The 20,980-nt window shown below is 39.3% G+C and overlaps 1 protein-coding gene across 1 annotated transcript; it reads right to left on the bottom strand.

Annotated features, from left to right (window-relative positions):
* Positions 1 to 4,852: 4,852 nt before the first annotated feature.
* Positions 4,853 to 10,052, bottom strand: LOC131888963 (uncharacterized). The gene is made up of 4 exons (XM_059237933.1): positions 9,567 to 10,052; positions 8,205 to 8,309; positions 7,777 to 8,115; positions 4,853 to 5,358 (listed from the first exon to the last, which is right to left on the bottom strand). The coding sequence occupies exons 1-4, from the start codon at positions 9,952 to 9,954 to the stop codon at positions 4,979 to 4,981; spliced, it is 1,212 nt and encodes a 403-aa protein (XP_059093916.1). The 5' UTR covers positions 9,955 to 10,052; the 3' UTR covers positions 4,853 to 4,978.
* Between the last annotated feature and the right edge of the window lie 10,928 nt (positions 10,053 to 20,980).

Below are 20,980 nucleotides of genomic sequence, written 5' to 3'. Positions count from 1 at the left end.
TTGTCTCTTTGACAAAGAAAAACATATCTAGATGCCTTGGCATTTGAGCAAACACTTCACCAGAAAATATGACCACCGTGTGAAATTAGTGATGGGATCAAATCAAACTTCAAACTCAAGGTTGCCAGAAAACGTGCAAAAGGAAAGCACCGTCCAGTCCATCGTCACGCAAAATCTAACTGGTTTCGGACAATCCACCTGTGATGTCATCCCTGAATATTAATTTGATTCCTACCAGTAGCTGAGGTGATGGGATCAAACCAAATTTCAAACTCAAGGTTGCCATAAAGTTTTGAAAGTGAAATCGCCAGTCTATTCCATCTTATGGCAAAATGTTAAGTTTGAACAAAATTCAACCCTGGTTAGACAGGAGGAAAATGAGGGTAACTTTTTGAGATTAACTAACGGTTTTTTGTGACATTCCACCAGTAATGTCATATGCCGCATATGCCATTGAAAATGTCAATTTAATTTGGTCCCCATCATAAAGACCCTGGATGCAGAGACACCCCAGATTTGGCAAGTGGCTTCACTTCAAAAACGTCAACAATCAGAAGAACTGAAAAGTTTCCAAACATATTTTGAACTGATGCATTGCATAAGAAAGAGTACTATCCTGACAAGCAATCATTGAATAAAGACATTGTTCAAGGACACTATCAAATACTAATTTAAAGCCAGCTGATTCATGGCCATGATATTTAAGATTGTTTCCAATATTTTGGTTGATTTCAAAGTCCTTTCTGAACCCATGTTTTCATAAGATTAGATTGCTAAAATATCTCATTAGATTATTCAGATTAACATTATCACAAGTGAACTTCCTGCGTCTCTCAAGAAACAAGTCCCTTGATACTTTACCATGAAATTTGTTACAGATGGTTGCACTCTCTCTTTTGAAGCGCTTTAGTCCAACTTGATACTGGCTGCATGCAAGAGATCAGTGTGACAACTACATTTTGTTGGGAAATGTCTAATGGAATTCTAATGAAAAATTACAATCAAATATTGTGGAAAAAGATGCTACAACCCATGGTGGATCAAATTTGTCACAAATCATGCAAAGCTTTACCTTCTTATGCAATACAAATGTGTGAGCGCTTTTTGGAAGGAGCTGACTCCCTCTTGGGAAGTAATCCAAACAATGTTCATGTTTGTTGACAATTGGCAATCCATCAGAATTTGATGACGTATACACAACTTAGTGTATCTCTGCCAAGAGCATCTTTACCCCATCAGGACTAGTTAGGTGGCAATTTCAGACCGTTTGAGCTAAAAAATGAGTATGGTTTGATTTTGAAATGCCATATGCTAATTGTACAAAACCAAAAGTGATAGAGAAGAGACCATATTTTATATTTTTTATTTGTTTCTTCACGGGCTTTTCTAACCGCTACAGGGAATGCAATCCCAAGTAATATTAGAATGAAAGGTTATAATTTGTCTATCTATTACCTTTCAATCTTTATATGATATTTGGTCTACCAGTGAGTTTGAGTTGATAGACCAAGCTAGTCCTTGAATATATGGTTCATCAGGTATGCAGTCTAAAAATTTGTCCAAGTCTGACTTGAAAGATCCTACCAGATCAACAAGGCCTATGTATTCATGGATACTTTTGAAGACGTACAGTATCAGATACCTTTCGTACCTTCTCTGAACACTGTACAGTCCCAGCTTTTTTAGTCTCTCCCAATACAAGAGCTCTCTCATTCCTGTGATGTTCCTAGTGAAACATCTTTGGACTTGTTTGACCTTTTGTAAACCTGCTGAACTCATTGGAGCCCAAATGGGTGAAGCATATTCAAGATGTGGCTGGACAATTGACTTGTACAGAGTTAGCATCGTGATGCTATCTGTGGACTTAAACGTGCAATATATCCAACCACACATTTGAAAAGCTTTACCCACCTTCAACTGGATATGCTCATCGAACTTTTCATTATTTTGAAGGACTACACATAGATCTTTCATAGATGAGACCTGCTCAATACATTTACCTCCAACATCTAAAAGTGGAGTATTCAAAGGAATTGACCCAAGAATCATTGAGTGGAATTTCATTCTGTTCAGGGCCAAATTATTCTCAGTAACCCAAGAATAGATTATTTCTAGGTCCTTTGTCAGGCTATTGAAATCTTGGCCATTCCTACCAGAAACTAACTTTGTATCGTCAGCATAAAAAGAGAGACTGTCAGCAAAACTAAGCTTTTGAAGAGCGTCAATGAATATTATAAAAAGGAGGGGCCCTAAGATGGAGCCCTGGGGAACACCCAACTTGACATCATGCATGTCAATGAGGGATCTTTCGACCTTAACAATTTGCTTCTCATCCTGATTGAAGCTTCTTATCCAAAGGAGAACCTCGCCCTGGATCCTAATGTCATGAAGTCTGTTCAACAAACGGCCACAATCTACTGTATCAAATGCGTTGGCAAAATCAAGACACACAATATCAACTGACTCATGTGTCTCTAGTTCCTCAATGACCTCCTCTAAATGCTCAATCAGATGGGTAACCGTGCTAAAATGTGTTCAGCATCCGTGCTGGTTAGGAGGAAGGACTTTATTGGCTTCAGTGAATTCAACAAGTTTAGACTTCATGATCTTCTCAAGTAACTTCACAATATTCGAAGTGAGAGAAATCGGCCTATAGTTCCTGGGGATCAACTTGTATTGCCCTTTAAAAATTGGAACATTGTGTACTAACTTTAGTGAAAAGGGAAACTTGCCCTGATCCAAGATGCAACGCATCAAGTACGAGAAAACAGGAGCAAGAACCAGTGAGCATCTCATCAGAAATTGAGATGTCACACCATCAGGACCAGGGAAATTGAAAACCCTAGATCCTTGATGGCTTGTAAAGTATCTTGATCGGTGACTGCATTCCAATGCTTAGCATAGCAAAGAACAGCTTCCAGACATACTAACTAACATTTCAAAAATATTGTTGTTTTTTTTACTTTGATCATAACGGACATTGCGCGTGCTTGGAGGAAGACTTCCCTGATTGAGTGCAGAGCAACATTTGCGCACTTAAAAAGGCTTCAGCTGCCTGGTGTGTGACGTCACTAGATATGATACGGCAGGGGTCAACAGGTGAGGAAAGGTTGTGAATTGAGCGGATTTTTTCTATATATTTAGCAATATATCTCGTAATAGACATATAGACATGGGAAACCAATTAAAAAGCATTTACAAGGTGGAAAAATGTCCAATGATGCAATGAGGAATGCGTTTGGAGGTTTAGTATCTTTCCTTACTGCCAGCAGTAAATAAGTGACATGGGCCATTTGGCCTGGTTGCGGCTGCTTGGACAAGTTTGGGCCAAAGCGAGTTTGTTACATTCATTAGCAATACCATGACCTCTATCATGGTTATCATGATTTAGAATTTATTAAGAGACACCAAGGCATACATGTCATTCAAAACATTTTTAATTGCTTACTCGCAAGTCCAATCTCTGCATTTCAATTATCAAGTCATTAAATCAATGGAACTGATTCTTCTCCTCGTGTACTGTCTGAGTGGCCAAAGCTCTGCTCAACGCAGCAAAAACTTCTTTGATTCAACGAGATGATGGTACGTGAAATACAGAAATTTGCCAAGTAAGCAAGTAAGAATGAATATTCCAGAGCATTTTTGTGCCCAAAAAGAATGTAATGAAGTTTTTTTAAGCTTGACTCTATTACTATTTTTAAGGAAAAGGCGCACTTAAACTTTGAATTTAGCATTGAATATTTTTGTAATACTTCTGATACAACTTTTCCATGCTTTAATGATCACTTTGAGCAATGTTTCGTACCTATCTTATTACATGTATTTTTAGCGTCCAAAACTTAAACAACTACTCATTAAGTTGAATAAATCTAAGATTACATCCTGCTTTTTCTCAAATTTGACCTTGCATGGAATGTTTTCCACCTGACATGTTCAGTTGTAGTAGCGTTTCTCAATTGCACCTAAGTTCAATCAAACATAAAGACATAATGTTTCAAGTATCCATGTTTAAATTTCAAATGCCTTTATGTACAAAATTGAGCTAAAACAAGAAACCCGTTGATCATAAGTTGTTATCTTTGTCTTTTAATATTCAAATTGCTTGTTACAAGTCATGGTGTTAACAAAGTGGCTTATCATTACTGTGGATACCACTCTTAAAGCCTACTAGTGTACCATTAGTTTGGCGCAACCTTTAGCATCTACGTCATTAAAAAGAAGGAGAAATAGTGAGGTGGCCTCAAGTATGAAAGGCTATATTGTACTCCAACCCACCAATGTGACAACCACACCCAATTGGGGTTCTTATTTGAACAATAGCGTTTTAGAGCAATGGCTTTTTTCCGTGATCTTCTCCTCTTCAATCCGCTATGACGTCACCTTCCCCCTTCGGTTTGTCTACTGTCTGAGGTGGCCATCCTGTATTTTAGGACCTTGGTGCGGAGAAAGAACGGTGAGAGTAGTGACCAGGGTCTCTAGGTGAGAGACTCGGAAAAACAGAAATGAATCGGATAGTGACTGAGGGAATCTGGTTGGCCCGGACTAGTGACAAGACCTCTAGCCCGGACTGTTCCTTTTTGAGCCGGAACATCCAATTATGGGCTGAGCGATGCAGACTTGGATTCAGCGATCTCTTAATTAGCGATGACTAAACACTACGAATCAAAAGGAAGCTTAAAAAAAAGGAAGTGACTGACAACTTGGGTTTTCATCCTAACCCCTATTTGCTTTTGCAAAGAAATCATTTGCATGTAAACTTCTGTCGCAATGGCAGTTTCCAAACATTTTTTGTTCATAACGTCCCTTGTCTCTCAACAATAAATGATATCATAAATTTCATAATACATCAAGCTCCAAAAAAAATTGTATTCTTGATCGTCGAACTTTGCGAATTCACGAATCCATTATTTACGATTTCCTTTAGCAGAAACTGTAAAAATCACATTGATTTGATAAATTGATGAAATTAAGAATAAAGCTACTCAAGTTCAAGTGTGTAACGCTGCCAAGCAAAAACAATACTCGACACAATCAACCCTGTGCTCAACATAAAAAATGGCGCAAACACTTGTTCCAAATGGAAGGGCTCCATATGAACAACTTGATCCTGCGAAGGAACAAGGTATTTGGGACTGATGTATGATTTTCGTAAGTGATTTGGGATGCCTGATTCGTACAGTGAAAGGATTAAGCAATCAAGATCCATGAGATGAGGAAAATTCGCTCGGGTCAAAAAATATCCCATTGACGGAAATATGACATTCTTAGAGATTCGATATGGATTGTGCCCGTCGTAACGATCCTCCAGATTGCCAAACGTGGCTAGTCCCATGTACTCATTGAGCAAAAATCCATCCCCTGAAATGAATAACAAAGCAAAGCTAAAGTACGCTCAATCAGCCATGCGAAGGAAAATTGTAGTGCCGGCCAATTTTGTACGTTTTGCAGAGGGAGAATTCAGATAAACAACGAAGCCAAACTGCCCAGGGTAACGAGTGAATGTTTTTTTATTAAAATGTATTTATTGCGAGAAGCATGTCTCATTGGATATATGTATATAAGTGGAACATGAATTTCATTTCAATTGTGTTCGCTCATGGCGATTTGGAGCCCATTATGGGATTTTGTCATTGATTTCAATTTGCGGGCTTGCTGAAGTAAGCATTATTTTACAGATATTCTATAGAGCCAAGATATTAGTGCAGTGACAGAACTACACCCATTTTCTTTTCTTTACATCACATCAGGCTGTGACCTTTGTCCAAATTCTCCCTCCACAAAATGCTCAACATTGGGCTCCGGATTTAACTTTATCTTTGAAATGCCTTTTCCTTTACGTGGCTAATTTAGGCAAATTCATGATTTTAACCCCCTTTTCAGTGGCTTTTTCAAAATTGATTTTTGGAATTAGCCCATTAGCGTGGGCATATATGCAAGAAAAGTGCTACTTCAGTTTGTGCACTTCGTGAATGTCTACTTTCTCTTCACTAGTAACATTCTAGCCACGGGCGCATTAACATTTGATGCCTTTGCATTGCTGAGAATTGAAATTATTACAGACGGGGTCCAACGATTGATCACGGGAGTTTGCGACCTAGGGCTAGTAATTTGCATTTTCAATTGCATATGCTATTACTAACTCCATACCAGCCATCTCTATGATCAGCCTCAAAATTTAACCCTGATTTTTCTTACGTCAAACCAGACTTGCCTCTTTGCTCAAATATAACATTTAATGTTACGTCGGGATTGCTGGAGCACTTACTTTCCAAGTTTTCTGGCAATCTCAGTTTTGAAAATCTATTGGATCCCATCGCTCAAGATGACACCCATGAAAAGGTGTTTATGACAAAATTATCCACAAGGACACATCTTCATTCAAAAGGCTTAAAAAAAGTCAGAGCTAATTTCGGGATTGGTTTATGGTAAAAAAGGAACTCTAATTAATAACTTCAAAAATTATAAAATGTCTAATCAACGATTAACTCACCAATCTTGTTACACAACTTTCCTCCAGTGGTAAAGATACCCTTAAAGTTTCGGCAGAAATTCCCAAACACATCTTGGCACTTTTCTACCTCAGAAAATTACGGGAAGCAACTTTGACTTTATTGCTTTATGGAATTCTAGCCCAATAAAAACTTTATTTTACTGATATTTAGTTACATGGAATTTCATGGTCCAAATTTTATCGTTTTTAGCCCCAAAATGCCCCGGTAAATGTTAATTCAATTTCCCAAAGAATTAATGTCGATTTTCAATTTCACAATTACGAAAGATTAATTTTCTTTTTCTTGCATAGTTTCACAATAGCTAAGAATGCTATATAATGTCACTTAAATCTCGCTAAAAATGTAGTCTTTGAAAAATGTGTTTTACAATCATCATGTGTACACTTAGTTACGCATTCACTTGAATTCTGAAGACAATACATACAACAAACAATGTTATAGATTTTTCGTTTCTTGAAGACTTTGTTCAAACTGATTAAAAAAATGGCTTTTTAAGACTTCATTGATGTTTGTAAAGTTTTCAGTGACCGCTAAGCTAACTGTCCTTTGGACGATTCTTTTTTTCAATTTCAATTTCTTATGTATCTGCTTTTTTGAGGGTTTAGACATGGTTGTTTAAGGTTTAAGTTGATATGAAATTATGCAAGAAAAAGAAAAATAATCTTTTATTTTTGTAATAATGAAAGTCGATATTAGATCTTTGGGAAATCGAATTAATATATAACCGGGGCATTTTCGAGCTAAAAACAATGAAATTGGGACCACTAAATCCAATGTACCTAAGTAGCGATGAAATAGATGATATCATAGATTATATTCAAGAGCTAACTAAATGTGCTTTTAATGTACGTTGAGTAGGCTTTTAAAATTTTTAGTTTTTATAATGTGTTTAGGTATATAAGTTTTTATGTGGGCTAGAATTCCATAAAGCAATAAAATCAAAGTTGTTCGCCATGACTTTTTGAGGCAGAAAAATGCCAAGCTGTGTTTGGGAATTTCTCTGGAAACTTGATAGGGCTCTTTGAACACCGCGCCTCATAAAGATAGAACACATATTTTGATAGTTGACTAAAAATTAGCGTCGATAATCGGCGATTAACGTTTACTGATCCATAGAGTGCTAAATCTTGTTAAGATGATTAAGTACTCTATGACTGATCCAACGCTTATACGCTTATACCTCTTTTTACCATCGTTCATTTTTCCTGGAGGAAATTACAGTCAGAGATTACAAGTTTGTGCAAAAATAACACTCTTCTCTCACCGTTTTTGAGGATGATCTGCTCTGCTTCGTATTCCACGAGTCCCTGTTCATCATAATTGAACATGAGTCCCTCTTGTCGGGCCATTTGACCAAGAAATTTAAAGTTTGGATCCGGATATCCATCCAGCATGTCCTGAAATTGTGTTCCTGATGGGATGTATAAGCGTCGACCAAGTTTCACGAGATCTGGGATCGAATCTATTGTAGGCTCGTAATCCACCGCAATGAGATTGGCCCGAAAGTTGCACTCATAGAAATGCTTCAAACAAAAGGTAAAGAACATCCAAACGACCATGATCAAATGCACTTTTGCCCTCCGAAGACCCTTGGAGGAACGAGCTTTGGGGAAAGAAGTCTTCACTTTGAGAATTGTCATTGCTCGTGATGCAAATAGATGGATGTGCGTTGACATTAATCAAACCACTTACACTGACTAAGCAGGACTCCTAGCATCCACCACAGGATGACTTGGCTCCGAATCTTATGACTCCTGCTCTTGAGGGCAAACACCATTCCGCAAAAAATGATTGTACCTAGAGAAGTTTAAGCATATCCACAAGTCAAAAACTCAAAATTTCATATACGGCTCAACTTTTTTTGACAGCGTCTAGCTCCATTTTCCGCTTTTTTGACCAATTAGAAGCAACTTATTCCAATTTTGCGATTAAGATTGACAAGTATTTGAAAACAATAGACTACATTTCATTACCGGATATTTGGCGATATCATGGCCAAAGGCAAAAGCAAATATTTTGTGGGTTTTGGGAATGTATTTAGGTAGGCCTAAGGTTAGCTGAACAATGCTTCGGAGCCTTATCATATCAAAGGCATCACTGCCAAAAACAATAGAATTTTGCACAATCGGTGGTTCGGATTGCTTTTTTTTCATTTTTTGAAAAAAATACCCGAGCAGAATGTTATAGGTGGCTTTAATTTGAGCGGCCATTGCCTTGAAATAGGCAAAAAATGTCACAACAGGAGCAAGGGCAACTAACAATATAGTATCCAGTAATTAGGAACAATTTTTCCACAATCCAAAAAATATCAAGACAATGTGCAAGGTCATTCATACATTTCTTGACACTGGATGTCGGACGATCGACCACTCGGTTGGTTAAAGAGTACATTAAACCGGTTTGTGATCAATTCCCAGGAGACCATCCATTGTGCTGTTTTACCAGCCCGGTGGTCGGTCGTCCGACATCCAGTGTCTAGAAATCTATGGGTCATTGGATACTCAAAAGGGCTTTAAGGACTGGGCCCCATGGTAAAGATCTTCTTGGTCACTGGCTAGATAGATTTTCGGCCGATACCACTTGCAGAAAACCTTCAGGTGACGGGTAAATGTCGTTATTGTCTGACAAGACCGTTCGTAGTCTTGAGTGAAGACTCCCAAAAGTCAAGTTGCACATTTAAACCTTAAGCAAAGAGAAAGATTGCAAATCTAATCCATCGTTGTTGTTAAAAGAAGTGCTTCTGAATTCTGAACCAGCTTGAAAACTGTAATTTCTGCTGATGCGCCATTTAACCTCTTGAAAAGGCTTTTCATTGTTAGAATCGCATGTTTGTTCCTAGTGCCAGTGGGAAGGCAAATTAGTTCTTAATTGCATGGCATCAAAATAGCATGTGGAAAATGGATAGGGGAAAACAGCAACGTGGAGAAGCGGAAAGTAACACGCAAATAGCTCTTATAATCAATTTCAATCCTCTTCCTAACAGTTATGGCACCTTTTTCTGATAAAAAAATGGAAAAAAGTAGTCATTAATAAAACTTGTAGCAAGGGTCATACCGAAAGAAGTCATCCAAATGGTAGGGCTGAATGGACGAATCACATTTAGGAGAGGGGTTAAGGGTCTTGGTTTAGCTGTTGTCATCTTGATATCCAGATCATAAATGAACGTGGTCAGATTCGTGGACTTCTTAATAACTCCAACGGGGAAAGGCAGATTGCCTACCACCATGTCGTAAGTACCATTCATAACTAATCCCACAGATCCTCCCAAAGCACCAGTTTGGGGATCAATATCTATCCATGAGTCGAATTCAAACATTTCAAGATTCATCTTTAGCTTTTGGGCCAGGATTCGGACCAAATCAATGTCGAGTCCCACTGACCCCGTTGGCAAGTGATAAACGTAAGGAGGTAATCCACGATAAGAGACTTTGAAAGGCTCCATGCTTGGGCAACCAAATTTTGGTTCCCACCGAATCAAACTGGGATTCGTGCCCAAAGGGATCCAATCGCGATTGGGACAATACGCTCTGGTGGCCACATAACGTTCTTAAAAGAATAATAGATAGGATCAACTGGTGATCGTTGAAGGCGAGTTGAAGCCAAGTATGGAAATGACTTTGTACGTATGTTAACGTACTTATGTCAGAAAAATGGTGGACCAATATTGGAACTTGCGGTTCCTTTATCCGACCCCCTCCCAAGAGAACGACTTGCACGGGCATGGACGCCTCCCGAATGGAGAGCCAATCGTCGGTGATAACTAAAGCACATCGCAATTGCTTCTCACTGAGCCATGCAGGTTCACGGAGATCAGAAATAAGAATGGTCGACTGTTTGGTTTCAGCCAACCGATGAACTAAAGAGCTGTAAAAATGAAATCACCTCCAAGTCAACGTCCCATGATTCGACAAACAAGGAAGATATGTCATTCAAACTTAAACATGATGTACGTAAATGTGAGTAGATTTAAATGGAAGCGACCATTTTTGAAGTACCTTGCTTTGTATGTCGTCAGTAGCAAACATGGTTGAAGGATTTGTATTAGGTGACCCAACATTTGTGACTGATGTCCAAGCTTGGCTTGGCAGGATTGGAATGATCTGCATTTTCACTCTGAGTACCCGAAGAGAACTTGTCAATCATTGGAACTTGATCTCGATAATCCGATGATTAAAAGATCGATTAGTTTTTCTCGGGAACGGAATTGTTCTGGAATTATTGCATCGAAAATATTTTCATATTCCCTTGAATTATCGAATGAAACAAACCCCTAGAGTACGTTTACTTTGCTCTTTTTTACAGTTTGGTTCAAATTCCAGGATGCCATGATCCCTCGTAATTTGTGTGCAAATTTCTGATACATTTACTAAAAAGTCCGTTAGACGAACCATTCAATAAAGAACAGACACAATATCGATTGTCGTGCTCTCGTTCGTTCGAGTGAATGGATTACTAAACCCCTGATTTTGACTGTAAGAGTGAATTCTTGGGATACATGCACCCATGACAACCACACCCGGGGTAATGATTGTCATCATTACATTCATATGTTCTATGTATAAGGCTGATCAATCTTTTCTTCTAAAAAGAAATCTAGAAATCTAAAAAGTTTCTTACCCATTAAGTCTTGTGCTTACATAATTTCAATTTTTATTACTGTATGTTTCTACAATGGCGTGCTTTGTTCTAGAAACTAAGACTTCCAGACTTAGGTGAAACGAAACGAAAGTTGAATTTCGTTTATCCCTGTTATGATCCCAACCTGAGTAAACTGATAGATGTATTGACCGAAACAAATCAAGGATACATTTAACAAGGGGGGGTTAGTTACTGTAGCGGTTTGCCGTATTCCCTTGCCCTTGATGTACTTCCTTCAACGTGAAATTCCTTAAGGGACCAGAATCTAGCTAATGTAATGAAATACGTACTAGTGGTTCAATAAGGGTGGTCTCTACGACTGATCACGTTCGTCAGAGTGGGCTTTATTTATACCTCTTTTTGTATTCTCAATGATGTTCCCGAAATTTGGCGCCATCAATCCAGCCGGCCGCTAAGGCTGACCAGGCCATAGCCAACTAGCTTAAGCACCGATTTATACTCACGTGGTAGATCCGCTTGATACCTCCATTCATAGACATCGCGATTACGACAGTTACAAATATTAGCGAAGTTAGATTGCTCAAATTTGATGCAATTATGTTAGCTTGTATTATTCTCAATATATTTTTCGCGGACTTCCTTACGGCTTCTGGGAATGGGATCCCCAAATTTCAAGAAGGAAAAATATTCATGTATTGGTCAACCTAGATCACGGTCGCCATGTATTACCTACAAATAAAACAACGGTTGGTCTCGGTGGTAAGTCGTAGACTCTCCTTTTATTCATAGCTAAATATGGCTTTATATACAGAGAAGAGCATTGCGCTTACGGCGCCTGTTCCAAGTCTGTCGCAACAAGTTGGAGCATAGAATCCCTCTTTGGGATCAGGGTGTGGTTCTCTCATGACGATGCTTTAATTCGTATACATGCCCTCATGACAAGGTAAAAGGGGACCTTATACCTTGTCAACAAAAGAAGAACCTGAAGCGTCGTATGAGAGTCCCTGTCTATCATAGTTGTTGGCAGACATGACAGATTTTCAATTACATATTGACATGTGAAAAAACAAGTCAAGTTTTGAAAAAGAGTATGATTGGAACATGGAGAAAATGGAAATACGGAGATACGTGGACCATTGAAATAAAATTGGAGCATTGAGATAAAGTTGGAACAATGAGATAAAGTTGTAACAATTGATGAGATGCAGACATTGAGATAGAAAGTGAGAATGAGAGGAAATGTGAATGATGAAATATGAAATTACTAGTTCGTCATGAAATTTGGAATGTTCTTGGAAGATTGGGTAGAAATGAAATTAGAGATAAGAATGACCGAGGTCGATCACACCTACGGACTAAAATGCACGTTATGGGGGCACCGACTGGGCTAGTCGGGGAGCTCATGGATAAAAAGCCCTTAAACATAAGATCGTGGAAAGCGGGAATCAATTGCGTCCGATAACCACACATGAGCTGCGGGAATCAACAACATCCTTGTCATATTTGGAACGTTCATAAAATGGGGCACGTGAACTCATTCTTGAGCACGGAATAATTTGTCTTCCTTCTTTAAGGCATCGCGTCCCTTTGGAGCACGGAATCATTTGACTTCCTGTTTCAGGGCATCGCGGAACATACTTCGCGGAACTTGAACTTTTTCGTACTTTTTCTCTGATTAACAAACTCCGTCTTTTATTGCCACCTGTTCGAAGGGTGGTTAGATCTTGTCCGCATTCCTGACGGTTCGTCTGTATAAAAAAGAATGCCTGGTCCCCTTTCCTCCTTTCGTGGAGGGCAGTTCAAACCTAAAGAGAGTTTTGAAGCCGAAAATGAAATAGCCCGGGGAAATTGTATAAAATTGGCATTGTGCATGGGATGGGGCAAAATGCAAAGGGGAAATCATTTGCGTTCGAGGATAGTAGTTATAAAAGGACAGTTCGGGAGCATTGAACCTTTTTGATGGATGGGAACCTGGGTAAATATTGTCATTTTTTCAATTTCATCACATTTTTAATTTTTGAAAATTCTATAAAAGTCGGCCTTTTTTTAAAAAAAAGCATTGTATACAACTCTCGCAGTCTGTTGATGTCGTAAACTTCACTGAAAGTCAGAGGAATAACCCTCGCTTTTCTCTAACTTTAAGAAAAGTTGAAATATTTCCAACATCACAAGAGGACGTCCATTCAAGATCCTACGTGCGTAGGTGAAAGCTCTTCTAATGCTGCAGGTTGGGGCGATCCACCGATCAACGTTGTTACTGTCTTTGAAACGCAACCAGTAGACTCCTCGCTGAAGCTGAACGCCGTGAGCAATGTTCACAAAATCTTCGATCTGATCACGAAGGCAATCCTCAGAGTCTGCCAAATTCAATAGTAGATTTCGATCAGTATAATTCCGGTACTGAATAATGTTATCTTTCTGAGGCATTTTGTCACCAATATTAAGTCGTTTCACCAATTCTTCACTCCCTGTAGCACGCAGTCAGATGGTTAAAAGAAACTAAACAAAATGAGGCAAGCTGACGCGGTCAAAGAGGAAGAAGAAGAGGCGTTAGCCTTGCCAAATTAGTGTCGGCTGGTGACATCAACAGCGTTTCAAGATAGTATGAAGAGCTAAAGAGAAAATGTGAAATGTGAAATGTGAAAATGTGAAAAAGAGAAAAGTGATTAAAATCTCAATATAATGTCAACAATAAGTTCAAACATCAGGCTAAAATAATGTCGACAGTAAAAAAAATCCTATGTCAGCCCTTCAAAATAATGGGCAAATTTTTCAAATTTGACATTAAAAATGTTAGCCTGGCAATCTGACCAGTTCCTTTCTGACCAACCACTGCCACGGTGCGGAGCCACAGCCGCCACCGCCGTTGTTGGCCGATCGGCCCGATTAGAGCTCTAGGCCCACAGAAATCTCATAGTAAAGACTAGAAGGGAGATAGACGCCCGGGAGGCAGTCAGCAGTCAGCTGTTGATTTGCAGATAGACACGGTTCCACTGCTGGTTTCACCCTAGCTTATAGAGTAAATTCACAGCTCTATATCTTGAGAAAGAAACAACAGATGAACATGTCAGTTAGTGATGATAGGTAGATATGGTCCAAACTAAGGTAATCTATTTTTGAACTTTAAGGAGCTGGTGTAGCCAAGCGGTCTAAGAGGCAGCGTGAACAAGGCAAGAATCCACTCCCTAGGTGTCGTGGGTTCACACCCCGGCGCCGGAAGTAACCCTTTTCCAGTTCGGTCCCGTCTTTTGTTGAGAGCAGTCGCAACATTTTGTTGTTCCTGATCTTTTCAAACGACCGGTCTGAGTGTGTTGTGTTGTGTAAGTGGTCGCGTGGCTGCTTAAGGTAAGACACTTTTGTTCTTTAGCTTTCATTTCTTCCTATCTCTAGTAGTTTAGTCTTATATCTTTTATTTTTATGCTCATGTCGTATTTCACTTTTTTCGTCTGTCAATATAGTTTATCCAATTCTAGGTTATTTCATGTAGTTTTGGCTTAAGGAGTAGTTCATTTTGTTTTTTATTGTAGGGTTTGTTCATTTCATGTACTTGTAAATGTAGTCGATTTTTCTTGTTGTTTACAATCCGTTTAGTTTCCTATTTTCAATACAAAATTGGGTTCTAGAACCTTCTTTTGTTCTATTCCATTCCCTTGATGTTAGCTTGTTCTTGTAGTCGAGTTGGTGTTTGTTGGCTGAGGCTACTAGCTGGTCAGCCAAGAGTAGGTCATCGTAGTCGACGACTCTTATCTCTTCTTCTCTGTTGGTAGCCCCAACCTAGCGAAATCACCTATTCTCTTCTTCTTGTCTGTCCCTAGGAATACGTTCCTCCTTGGTTTCCACCTAGCACGTGTGTTGTTTACCTGCTCTACAGCTGGTTCTCATTCACCCGCGCTGGTTTCTCTCTTTGGCTTCTTTTGCTCTGTCTTCTTCTTCCTCATCTTCTTCTTCTTTTATTTTCCGCTCGCTCATTTCTAACGGTTTTTCTCTTGAAACTGAAGGAAGCCTCCAGAATATTTTGCCATAAAATATTTTCAATTAGGTATTTTCAATTAGGATCCCTTAAATAGTCTTGCTTTCAATAACCATGGAAGCTTTGTTGAAGGGACTTTCTGAAGGGGCTAGGAATTGTCTTGAGCTGGTTTTGGATGGGAAAACTCCGTCCTCAATCAATAAGCCTTTCATCATTGGACGCTTTAATAGCTTGGGTTGGTCACACCCAGCCACTACTTGACTGTGGGATGAACCAGTCAAGTGTAGGCAAAAGGGACACAGGCAATGACACTCTTGATTTGATTCAAACGCCCCTTGTGGTCAAAGAGGTCATAGAGGTCAAAGAGAGCATAGTAGGGAATGCTCTCGAAATTTGCGATGACCATAAACGACAGAGATGCAAAAAGACAGGCAAAGGGTGTAAACTGGCTCACCCAGAATGGTGTCCCAAACTTAGAGAGTTTGGCCTTCTCAAATTCAATGAGAAGGGCTGTTCCAAACAGGGGTGTAGCTTTTTCCACCCATTTATGTGCATAAGATCTTTGAGGCACAAGGTATGCCTCAATTTCAAATGCACAAAGGCCCATCTCAGTGGCACTAGGAGGAAGAGACAGCAATTGTCTCAACCTCATTGTCAAGTCTCTTAACAGACTTACCCCATCCCTTTCCTCTCTCCTCCTATTTCCTCCCCTTGTTCCCCTCCTCTCCTACAACCTCACCCTCAATTCCTTTAACCTCTCTTCTGCCCAAACTTGGTAGCCCTAAGCCCCCTCTGGTCGCCATGAGCCCCACGCATCTTTTAGATCGTATGCTCAGGTGGCGGCCAGAGTTCCTTCTCCCTCTTCTCCCCTTTTACCCTCTCCTCAAAGGTTCTCTTATCCTCCACCTAGGGTTAGTTTTGTCCAAAACAGGATTTTTTTAAGTTAGAGAGCCTAGTCAAAGATTTGATAGCTCTAGTCCATCGGAGGGCTCTCTGCCCATAAAAGGGCTTTATTTGAATGTGCATTGCTTATTTTCCAAAAAAGATAGCACAAAGATCAAGGTTCTTGAGGAACTAGCTTTAGATAAGCAGGTCTCGTTCATTTCCATGACAGAAACCTGGCTTCGACCAGGAGTCTTAGATGAAGAGCTGGCCATGGTTGGTTTCAATTTAGTTCGATGTGATAGAGTACGCCCAGACAATCCCATTTTTCCGCATGGGGGCGTATGTCTATAATGTTAGAAATGACCTGCACACTAGTCATGTAAAAAATGTCTAATGGAGAAGTAGAGGTCTTAGTTTGTCATCTTCAAGGTCTTGATCTGTCCATTGCGACAATATATAGGCCCCCTCTTGTTCAGTAAGCTCGTTCTTGTCAGCTCTCAAATTCATAGGAAATGAGTTGGACCAGTCAGTTTGCTCAAAGGTTTTCTTTGTAGGGGACTTCAATTTTCCGGCTAGCGTTGTAGAGTGGGAGGCTAGTCCAGATGGGTATATTCCCATTTCGAAATCGACGTCTCAGTCGTTCGAAAAGCTGGAGGAATTTGCGATCTTGCGCAATCTCTCTCAGCACGTTGGTGTAGCCACTAAGAGAAATAGCTTTCTTGACTTGTTTTTTTCCAATGACCCTGATCTGATCCAGTATGTCCATGTGACACCTAGTAATCTGTCAGATCATCATGTTCTCGAGATAGGGTCGACCATTACTCAAAAGCCGGCGTGCTCTAGAGTAAGACCGGCCAAAAGGGTCGGTCTGGCTAAGTTCAAGTTCAAAGATGAACATTGGCCGTTGATTATAGAAAGGTTAGGGGAGCTTGATCTTATTTCAATGCTGAAAAAGGAATCGTCCATAGATGTAGCCTTAGACAAAATGATTCTAGTTTTTGAGGACGTCTGTTCCAGTCTAGCAATCTCTGAATGTGTTTCACAGGGCGGGCACATTCTAAAATTCCGAAGTATAGGAAGAATTTGTTCAAAAAGAGTTGCAAAACTAGCAAAAAGGCTCCAGAGCACTTTGAATCCAGTAGTTGTGGCTAGCCTTCAAAGAAAGTTGGATTTAATCCAAGGTAGAATTAAGGCCTCCATTGAGACAGATCAGTTGAACAAGGAAAGTAGAGTTGTTCAAGAGGTGAGGTCGAATCCAAAGGCGTTTTTCTCTTATGCAAACTCTAAGAGAAAGATCAAACACCCTGTAGGGCCTTTTGAGGTCGATGGGGAAGCCATAGACAATGTAGGGGCTATGGCCAACATACTTGGAGATCAGTTCTCTAGTGTGTTTTCAACTCCACTGAGTTTAGGAGCAACAGTCCATTGCTCTATTGATGAGTTTGTTGGGACTGGCAAGGCTTGTCAAGCTGAGCATTTAGATGATCTTGTAGTCACAGATCAGGATGTTTTAGAGGCCATCAGGGACTTGAGACTCTCGAGCTCCCCTGGCCCTGATGGAGTGACATCTCAGTTTCTGATGAGATGCTCACAGGTTCTTGCTCCTGTCTCTCCGTACTTGATGCGTTGCATCTTGGACCAGGGCAAGTTCCCCTCTTCTCTGAAGGTAGCTCATGTTGTTCCAATTTTCAAGGGGGAGATAAGTCGCTCCCCAGTAACTACAGGCCAATTTCTCTCACTTCGAATATTGCGAAGGTGTTTGAGAAGATCATGAAGTTCAAACTTGTTGAATTTCTTGATATTCATGAAGTCCTTCCTCCTGGCCAGCATGGGTTCCGAGCACATTTTAGCACGGTTACCCAACTGATTGAGCATATAGAGCAGGTTATTGAGGGACTGGAGAGCCATGAATCAGTCGATGTAGTTTATCTCGACTTCGCCAAGGCCTTTGACAGGGAAGATCATGGCCTTTTAGTTAACAGGCTCCATGAGATTGGGATCCAAGGCAAGGTTCTCAATTGGCTAAGAAGCTTCATTTGTGGTAGGAAACAATTAGTTAAGGTTGAGGGATCCCTTAGTGACATACATGATGTCAAGTCGGGTGTCCCTCAGGGCTCCATTTTGGGTCCTCTCCTTTTCATCATCTTCATTGCTCCGCTTCAGAAGCTTGGTAGTAGTAATGTCAGTATCTCTTCTTATGCTGATGATACAAAATTGGTAGTTGGTAGGAATGATCAGAATTCTGGTTGTCTGGCAAAGGTCCTAGACCAAATTTATTCCTGGGTTGCTGCGAGTAACATGGCCTTGAATGGAATGAAATTCCGTTCAATGACCTTTGGGTCGACGCCATTAGACACTCCACTATTAGATGAAGGTAAGGACATTGAGCAGGTCTCATCCATGAAGGATTTAGGTGTAGTCCCTCTAAGATAATGGAAAGTTCGATGAGCATATCCAGTTGAAAGTTGGTAAGGCTTTTCAAACATGTAGTTGGATATATCGCACGTTTAAGTCCAGAGATAGTGTCACGATGCTAACTCTGTACAAGTCGATTGTTCAGCCGCATCTTGAATATGCCTCTCCATTTGGGCTCCAATTAGTTCAGCAGGTTTGCAAAAGCTCGAGCAGGTCCAAAGATGTTTTACTAGGAACATTGAAGATATGAGAGAGCTCTCGTATTGGGAGAGGTTAGAACGGTTGGGATTGTACAGTACTCAGAGAAGGTACGAAAGGTATCTGATATTGTACGTTTTCAAAAGCATTCATGAGCTTTGTCCCAACCCAGGATTTAGGGTCAATTGTAGTGACCGTAGAGGCTTAATGTGCGTTTTGAGAGCACCTTCAAGCCCTCGAGAATCCAGGCTAGTTAAAACAATGAAGTCCAACTCTCTTCTTTCTCGGGCTCCTTCATTGTTCAATTTGCTGCCCTCAAATATTGCCAAACAACAGTGTCTATTTCTACCAGTTTCAGCTGACTGTTGGCTACACTCTTCCTTCTCTTGAGTCAGTTGGCATTTTCCCTTCAGTCTATTATGAGATTTCTGTGTCTAGGCCCGACTACAGAGAGAGAGAGACCATAAAGCCATAGATACACAGTCGAGTACGGTTAGATGCGCATTTCGTCCTTCCTTTTGTAGTACAGTACACCATACTAGAATGTTCAACATGTGTTTTCCCCATTTCACTAAAACAAGTTTCCTTCTTTTTTACTACTGCTTTCCTGTTTGTAATAACATTCTGTCGCAGATCACCCAACCTCCCAGTCAGAAAATAACACCTAACAAAAATTATATTTTTGAAATCAGCACAAAAATACAATTTCAGTGATGTGTAATACTTGCACTTTGTTGCAAAGTTTCATTTCTCATGTAAGGTAGCTCTTCCTTTGTACAATATAAATTAACTCATTAACTTGTTCATTTAGTTTTTCAATCTTTTGATTTTGATCCAGCGCAAGCGCAGTGAGAGAATGATTTTGATAGTTCACAAACCATAACAATGTTATTATAATGACAATGACTATAAGTCCAATATATTCCATTTTACTTTAATAATAATAGTTTCTGAAAAACGTCATCTAACTCTATTAAACCCTCATTTTTACCACTAACTTTCCTTGTTTACTTAGTGAAAATTTTTCTAGATTTTTTGATGACTTATTATTATTTCTAATAAAAACTTTCAGTTTATTTTCCAATCCATCAGATATAATTCGATATTTTTCAGCTTCTTGAGTTTTATCTTACATTTCCTGATAAACAACTTCAGCAAATTCAATTAATTCATTTTGTGTTTTTTGTTTCATTTTTCCTATTTTTTATTTTAAGAATAATATTTTTGGCATCTTTTTCATTATCTTTATTAGTTAGTTCCAATTCTATTTCTTTGATTTCACGGTAAATGGTAATTACAAAGATTTAATTTCTTTGCAATTTCAGACACTTCACCATTATTAAGTTCATTTATAATGAAGTCTTGTCTTTTTTGATGCATGATTTCACGATTTCTGGCTAGCATTTTTATTCAATTGAGAAAAATTGTTATAAAATGTAAGACAATGTACATAATGTGTATCTAATTGACTATATTTGAATAAAATTTGTATATCAATTGAATCTGAATGTATACAAATTGCATTTATTTGTACATAAGTTGTTTTTAATTGTATGTAGATGTGGTACCCAAGGAGTCATTTTGCTCGCTGTGCAGCCCCGGAGGGGCTAAGAGTTTTTGGTGCTCGCTTGGTAGATTTTTTTCTCAAAATAAGTTAAACACAATGGTTACAAACATGAAATGGTGCTTGAAAAAGAAGAAACTCACATGTTAAAGGCAACGGCTCCAATTTACCCAATATTAGAAAATGCTGAGCGGCCTGTGGACGCCACGCTTGCGCGCGATGAAAACAACACAAAAGCTGATTTAATTTATCGCCTTAATCGAACAAATGACCTTCTAAATGAACTTAAGCAAGAAAAGAAACATTATGAAACTGTTTTTAAAAAATATAAAATACTTCATAAAACCTTATATGCAACTCAACTTGCATGTAATTCATCAGCAGTTATATCTGCAACCTGCACTGCAGGAGGTTTGGTAACTGGATTTGGTGTAGCTGTTGCTGTTCCACTAGGTTTTGTCAGTGTGGCAAGTGGTTGCATTGGCATATTCATGGGTATTTTTGATCAAAAAGCTCTGAAAAAAATGAAAAAAACATTCAAAACTGGTTCAATTAGCAACAACAATGAATAGCGAAATCATTCAAAAATATCTTAATGACCAACACATAACAAAAGAGGAATTTAGTGAAGTTTTGAAGTTACTTGAAAAGTATTATACATTAAAAGAAGAACTTCGTTCAAAATCACAACTTGTAGGTAATTTGGAGACACTAAAAACTGAATTCATTGAACAAGGAAAGAAATTAGCTTTTCTTGAGGCTATGCAGCAAAACAAATCGTAAAAAGCAAAAGTGAGCGCAGCGCCACGAAGTGGTGCTTGGACAGGCTGTGCCCGT

The sequence above is a fragment of the Tigriopus californicus genome, chromosome 10, assembly GCF_007210705.1.
Source record: "Tigriopus californicus strain San Diego chromosome 10, Tcal_SD_v2.1, whole genome shotgun sequence".
NCBI classification, from domain to species: domain Eukaryota; kingdom Metazoa; phylum Arthropoda; class Copepoda; order Harpacticoida; family Harpacticidae; genus Tigriopus; species Tigriopus californicus.
The sequence above is the reverse complement of the archived record's forward strand: the minus strand, read 5'-3'. Positions and strand labels throughout refer to the sequence as shown.